The 7327-nt window shown below is 38.2% G+C and overlaps 1 protein-coding gene across 2 annotated transcripts; it reads left to right on the forward strand.

Moving 5' to 3' along the window:
• The first annotated feature begins 3560 nt into the window (after window positions 1-3560).
• Window positions 3561-7102, forward strand: LOC137735174 (5'-nucleotidase / magnesium ion binding protein). 2 transcript variants are annotated; one of them, XM_068474569.2, is made up of 10 exons: window positions 3561-3755; window positions 3896-4040; window positions 4198-4258; window positions 4340-4472; window positions 4709-4832; window positions 5095-5151; window positions 5257-5353; window positions 5564-5771; window positions 6267-6327; window positions 6715-7102. In XM_068474569.2, exons 1-10 carry the CDS (start codon window positions 3667-3669, stop codon window positions 6778-6780), a joined length of 1041 nt encoding a protein of 346 aa, XP_068330670.2. In that variant the 5' UTR covers window positions 3561-3666; the 3' UTR covers window positions 6781-7102. The 2 variants fall into 2 exon arrangements, with proteins under 2 accessions (XP_068330670.2, XP_088552349.1); XM_088696223.1 differs by having other exon boundaries at window positions 3592-3755; window positions 4198-4472.
• The last annotated feature ends 225 nt before the right edge of the window (window positions 7103-7327 follow it).

Consider the following 7327-nt stretch of genomic DNA (forward strand, 5'->3'; position numbering starts at 1 on the left):
TAAATAGTACCTAATGAAAACTGATCGCACGATATACGATGAACGATCACGATCACGAGATTCCTGAAAATCCCCAAAAAAAAGGATCATCGCTGGATCCTTTTCTCACGGAATCTAGTACCATTTTTTGAGGTACTATTATTTTATTTGTTTTTAATTTTAGGAAATTTTATTTGCAATCCGCATTTGGAGGAGGTCCATCCTTTTCTTTTCTTTCAATATTTTTTTGATTTAATTTAATTTCTTTCGATTTAATATAGTTGTTTAATTCAATTAACCATATTAATTCAATTAAAATAATAAATTATTGAGGGGGTTAAAAAATAGCCTCTTTCGGTTGGAGATATGTTTTTTGTCAAACAAGCTATATTTTGACCTATGGCCCTGTGGCCCCCTCAGTTGGAGATAATACAATATAAGGCTTGTTTGGAAGTGCTTTTAAAATAACTGAAAACGTTTTTTTAAAAATATATTTTATTCTTTAATCACATAATTAGTGGTACTTCCCGCATAACTATCTCCTAGAGTAAAGATTCGGTTATTTATTTCATTCACAAGTGTAATCATCTTTTGTTCGAAGCTCAAGTGCAATCCTCTAATGGAATCATATCCGCACTAAAAAGAATTCCAGCCCTAAAAAGGATATGACTAGAATTTCACTCATGCTTGTCAAGGGTGGGCATAGGCTATAAATGACACACCCCGACCGAGATCAGGACGTGCTGGCCGTCACACGAAGGTGACGTAGCCATGTGCGCGTGCGGAAGCGATTAAGATAGTAATATAAAAGTACGAATAATTAAAAACTAACTAGCATACAAAGTACTAGTGTATGTGAGACACAACTCAGAGCAAGTCTACAACAGTCCAAAAGGAAAAGATACGACATAAATACACCCGAAGGTGACCCTACAATGGTGAGTGTCTGTCAGAAATGCCGGGACGCCCTCTGGGAAAAACCACCGAACCTTCTAAACCACTAGAACCTGGAGGGGCGCAAAAACAAAAGCGTGAGTGGGCAAAAACAAAGTTCTTTGAAAACTCTTTAGCAAAATACATTCTAACCCCTCACCGTAAAACCTGTATACTTCCCAGAAAATGAACATATATACGTATGTATAGATATGCCAATCATGCTCCAAAATATGCCATTCATGCTCCATAATATGCCACAATGGGATCTCATAATAAATGTAAATGCTCAAGCGTAAATCACATCAATAACATATAATCCGGCAGCCGGGAGTCACCTAACGTGACCTGTACGGCTGCATATAGAGCTCCAATCTCAACTCAATATCTGAATCTGCACACGAGTCGGAACCACCTAACGTGGTCTGTACGACAGGCTGGGTGTAATATATATATATATATGTATGCTATAGTGCTACGATCACGTGAAGCTGGGCGATAAATCGCGGGTCACCTACAAGTCGGAACCACCTAATGTGGTTTGTACGACAGGCTTGCACCTAACTTGGATCCAAGGCGAGCATGCGGTGCTGGTGAACATACACGTGAAGGCTGTGCCCTGGCCTCGGGCGGGAGCACTAACACCGGGGGTGCAGATTATGAGCTCTCTAAACATCTCAAACTACTATTGCATAATAACATGAATACCGCTTACCTGGCACTTACCTGTGTGTCCACAGCACCAAATACACATATATATATATATATATATATATGTATGTCACTACTAATACATGCGATGATGCGTAAACAACATTCATATGATGCATGGCATAAAACAAATAACCTTTTCTATTTAATTTCTGGGAATTAATATGTATATAGGTATATACGGAAAACAAAAGCCCACTCACTGATAATTAGAAGGGTCGTAGCCCCCCTGCCTCGAGTGTGTACGCTCGTCCTCGGAATACGAATCACCTATACGCGAAAAAGCTACGAAAACGTTAATTTAAAAGCACATAACCAACTTCTCGTAATAACTTCTCATACATTGCTCAAATTGGACAAATGAATATACCAACGTGCTCTACACAACCTCAGGATCACACCCATATTTTTAAAATAATTTTTGGACCACGCACGCGCCCCCACGCGCCGTCCTAGGCACGGACCTACGCGCCCCCCACGCGCGGCCACGTGCCATGCACACTGACGGCGTCAACTGACGCCGTCAGGAATATTCCGTTAAACTGACGGAATATTCCGTTAACCTTAACTGACGCCGTCAACTGCCGTTAGGAATATTCCGTTAAACTTAACGGAATATTCCCCTTTCTTCTCCGGCGAGCCTCCGGCGCCGGAAAACTGGGGAAATTTTCAAACTTAGTTTTCTCCTTCGTTTTTTAACCATTTTTCACGATCTTTATACCAAAATGAAGCTTAGGACTAGTAGAACAACGTTAGACTAGTTTTAAGGCCTAAAAATCACACGATCATACCTGCAACAACGATCCAAGTTCGGCCAACTTTACATCCAACGATCGTGACGTCCAAATTCACCCAACGAACCACTCCGAGGCTCCTTGGGACCTCACAAACACATCTACAAGCTTAGAAATTCCAAAAACACACTAGTTTAGGTTTGCATGAACAGTACATAATTCGGCCATGGCGATATCGACGTGAAAACAACTATATCCTTACCTGGAAATGGTACCTCTGAACTCCTCTCAGCCTCACGAGCACGAGGGTGGTCTTGGTTTCTCGATTGGTGAAGATTTGAGTATGTTTGTGTGTATGTCCGTATGTAGAAGAAGAAGAAGAAGAAGAGGAACTCGGGGAGAGAGAGAGAGAGAGACTGAGAGACAGAGTGACAGAAAGTGAGGGAAAGAGGGAGGGAATCCCGGGAGAAAAGAGAGTGTATGAGTGTGTGTGGTCCCACAACCCACACAACACAACACTAAGCGTAAACGAATAGATTAGGGGTAAAATTGTAATTTCAATTGTACGTTTCGTTAGTTTCGGGACGGGATGTTACAATAAATCATTCTTAGCCAGCCCGATAAGGTCGAGTTGAACCTATTTTCACCTAAGAAAATTGGCAAACCAGCTCACCCAAACTATTCTTAGGCAAGTTATGATGGGATTAATTACTTTCTTATCATTAATGTGAGTATAATTAACATAATCCAAAATGAATGTCATATTGGGCTTAAATCATATGAATTTGGTGTTTTAAAATCACTATTGTTACTTAATATTTAAAGCGTGTTTAAAAATTATTAAATTTTCTTTATGTATAATCTATTATAAAGTATATTTTAGGATTTTTGATATTTCAGTCGGTTTCAATTAGGTTCACAAAAAATGTTATTCTTGCTACATTTGTACTATATTTCTAATATAGACAACACCGACATTTCCTTACCTCTATTATAAATGTTGTACACACGTAGTATGAAAAAGATATAATAAATATAGCATTACTCTTCGGTTAATAATACTTCAACCCAATCCGATTCAACCCTTGAAACGAGTGGTATGATTTTTAACCAAAAGTAAAAATTTGAAGTTTGCAACTCAACTAATTTCGGTTAAGATTGGTCGGTAAACCCGCTAAAATATCTGCCCCTAAATTGTTTGTTAGGGTTCAGTTAAACCGAGTATGATGATGGAATATGTGATTGGTAGTGGTTACCAAATAAGAATCTGAGAGACATAATAATTACACACTCTCAACTTTCAACTCAAATGAACATTAATCGTCTCCAAAGCATCCTCCTTCTCGGCACCACCACCCCCCACCGCCGCTTGCTTCCACCCCACTCGTTTATTTCCAGGTTCCTCTTCCAACTCCAATCTTATCACATTCTCTCTCTCTCTCTCTCTCTCTCTCTCTCTCTCTCTCTCTATATATATATATATGTATGTATGTATGTGCGTATTATATCGAATTTAAGCCTTGCAATTGCAATTGCAGGGCTTGGTTTCGTAGCGGCAGAAGCTTCAGAAATCCGACCCACATGGAAACGGATGCTTCTTGTGACGCGGCGGTTGTGGGTGACTCCGACTTCCTGCTCAAGAAAATTGATGCTATTCGCGATGCCGGTCCCGCCAAACTTCAGGTTTGCCTCCTTCATCCCCTTCTTTCGCCTTTATTTTGTGTCCTAAACTGCAAAGAAGTAAGATAGTTTGGAGTGAAACTTTCTTCCATTGAAGGAAATTTAATGTGCACATAGAACTTTAGAGTTTTATTATTTAATTAATTAATTTTTATGTCAGGTAATAGCAGATTTTGATGCCACCTTGACCAGGTACCGGGTCAATGGTTGCCGGGGACAAAGTAAGTTCCTTTTGTGTTCTTTGGACTCGATTCTGTTTGCAAGGTTTTCTTGTTTTCGATTTTCGTTGATAACAAGAGTAGGTAGTCATGGTCTATTGCAGCAGGAGAATCCGGAATATGATACGAAAAGACAGGAATTGTATGAACATTATCATCCGTTAGAGTTCTCCCCGACAATTCCACTTGAAGAGAAAACTAAGCTTATGGAAGAATGGTAATTTCCCTTGTTATTTTTATCTAAAGGAGGGTATGCGGAGTCTAATGAATCTATATGGATACCTGCATTAGACGATTCTAGGTAGCCTCTTTTTGTCTGTTTTTCGCTTATGATCACCGAATTATCATGGATTGGTTCACCTGAAAGTTCATATTCATAGGAAGCTACCGCATGTTACCTCAGTTCCAATTATTGGATTTCAGATCACAGAAATACTGATTGCATGGATACAGGTGGGGGAAAACTCATGGACTCTTAGTTGAGGGTGGCGTTACATACGATGGAATAAAGCAATCTGTTGCTGACTCCACGATTGCTTTTAGGGAGGGTGTTGTAGAACTATTTGAGTTTTTGGAGGTAAGTTTTGTTTTATCCGACGACTATGTTAGTAATTCTTATTAGCGGAATACATAAAATTTGTCACCGGAAGGAAATAATCAATTGAAGATTTTGATATTCTTAGTGTTTGAGTTTATTCAGTGTGAACTAGTTCATGTTGGCAATTGTCATCTGATTTTTTCTCATTTGCCCCTTAATTTTATTTGTTCTTTTAATTAGGAAACAGAAAAACTTATTTTATTAAGCTCTGCTCATAATTTCCTACTATCCGCTTTTGCAGGAAAGAGACATCCCCGTTCTTATATTTTCTGCGGGACTTGCTGATATCATAGAGGAGGTTAGTTAAGTTTTGTGGCCATATTTCTTGTGTGTTCATTTCCAAGTTCCAGGTCTATTTCGCGACTTTCTTGTGCATTAATGTTTGCTCTTCTCATTGTTCCAGGTCATGCGGCAGAAGGTTCACAGACTTTTCAAAAATGTGAAGATTGTCTCCAATCGGATGGTATTTGATGATAACGGTCGCCTCGTAACTTTCAGAGGTATCCACTGATGATAAATTCTTCTCACACTAGAAAGACAAATCATTAAGATAATGTCTTAGTAAGTTAGTATGAATTATGGGAGCATAGGTTCTTGGTGTACACTAAACATTCATATCCTCTATCCTTCATATATTGATGCAAATTCTATTCATCATGATGAGGTAGTGAATTTGCATACTCTGAGTTTCAATTGACTTAATTTTTCAGGGAAGACAATTCATAGTTTGAATAAAAATGAGCATGCTCTTGATATGGCTGGTCCCCTTCATGATCGATTAGGTGATGTAGACGGGCCACCTTATGAGAATGCCTCAGTCAAGACCAGGTTAAATGTCCTGCTTCTGGGTGATCACATTGGTGACCTTGGAATGTCTGACGGTTTGAACTATGAGAACAGAATATCCGTGGGATTTCTGTAAGTCTATATTTTATTTTATTCCATACCCAAAATATATATAAAAAAATTAGGAGTTGTGAATCTAAGACTAACTTCTTTCGTATTTCAGTGCTCATGTTAATATATCTTGGAAGCAACTTCTTAGATAGTTTATGTAGAACGTGAAATGGATATATGTTGAGGAATATGCATTTTTCAGTTGTCTAGGAAAGTGAAGAGGCTGTTATTGTTTGGCCAAAATGAGTGGACACCTGCATATTACTGATTACTTTTACGTTCCATTGCTACCAACAATTAGAGGAAAGTTGCAACTGAAAAATATTTGTTTGTTTATTAAGTTCCAATGAAGTTAAAAATTAATTATTTTGCTGGAAAAAGAATAAATTAATTTACATTGCACATAAGTTTCTTTCATTTTTTTTTTCTTAATAAATCTGATAATTTTGTCAAAGAAAATTTAATGGTGAGCCTTAAATCAGTTTAATTGTTGAACCATGTTAACTGCTGTTTCAGGAATGACAATGTGGAGAACTCTCTTGATGGCTATCGAAAAGCCTTTGATATGGTTTACCTGGTGAGCTGAATGCCTTGCAAAGTTTCTAGTTGCTTTCACTATTTTGGTTGACCATTTCTAGTTGTCAAAGGAATAGGAATGCTATTTTTCTTTCACTTGGCGTTTTAAGATTATCTTGTCCCTGGATAGTGTACCCTTTCAGCATCAACGATTCATAATGTTTGTTCGAAGCTGAGAGGATTCCTTCCTTGAAAAAAAAATTGAGATAGTAAATTTCTAAGTGTTTCAGCAAAGTTGTTAGATGTGGGAGATTCTTGTGAGTGTTAACCGGGATAGATAAGCTATGTCCTTGATTAGTATACCTTGGAAATTCTTGTGAGGGTTACTAGGATAAAAGTACGAACATAGCTAGTACACGTTTTCATCTTATTCCATGGTTTCCTGCAGAATGATGCACCCATGTGGGGAGTCGTAAAGCTTGTTTCGCAACTTTGTCCAGTTGGAGGTGATTGAGTGGCATGCTCTTATATTTCATTACTTCGAAGCGCCTTTCCTGCTTTTTTGGATTCATACCAAAGGAAAGTTTTGGTAAAGTTTTCCTTCAATCTGCAAAAGCTTTTGCAGGATGCGACTTTTCATCTTTTCTCATCAATAGAATAAATATTTTCAATTGATGTTGCCCTTTTTTTCCTCGAACAATCTCTTGATGAAGCTCTGCGTTGGGAGCTGATAAACATCTGTAAATTGGCGCCGAAATAAGGAATCGGCGCTGATGCTTCATTCCGTTTGCTGAAATCAATTTGCAATGTTTACAAGCGTATAGGATTTGGAATCATTTTTAACGTAAACTCTCCTACGATTTGAACCATTTAGACTCCGAACTTCTTGTATGTTTGCCAACACGTGAAATTGAAAAAAGTATGTGTTTCGCCTGGAAATTCATAATCAAATGCCTGAAAAATCTGGAAGGGGGACTAATCAACCTCATTCTTATTCATCTTCTCTTTCCTGGTTTATGATGTTGCGACTTTTATCGGTCCAAGTAAGTAAACATGTTAAT

Source organism: Pyrus communis, chromosome 7 (genome assembly GCF_041283825.1).
Source record: "Pyrus communis isolate YQ-2024b chromosome 7, ASM4128382v1, whole genome shotgun sequence".
NCBI classification, from domain to species: Eukaryota; Viridiplantae; Streptophyta; class Magnoliopsida; order Rosales; family Rosaceae; genus Pyrus; species Pyrus communis.

Bases quoted from the DNA above. Each gene is read 5' to 3' on its own strand.
- LOC137735174 (XM_088696223.1), top strand. From the start codon at position 3,667: ATGAACATTAATCGTCTCCAAAGCATCCTCCTTCTCGGCACCACCACC. The intron at 4,833-5,094 runs GTAAGTTTTGTT...CCGCTTTTGCAG, and splicing joins AACTATTTGAGTTTTTGGAG to GAAAGAGACATCCCCGTTCT. The intron at 5,772-6,266 runs GTAAGTCTATAT...CTGCTGTTTCAG, and splicing joins AGAATATCCGTGGGATTTCT to GAATGACAATGTGGAGAACT.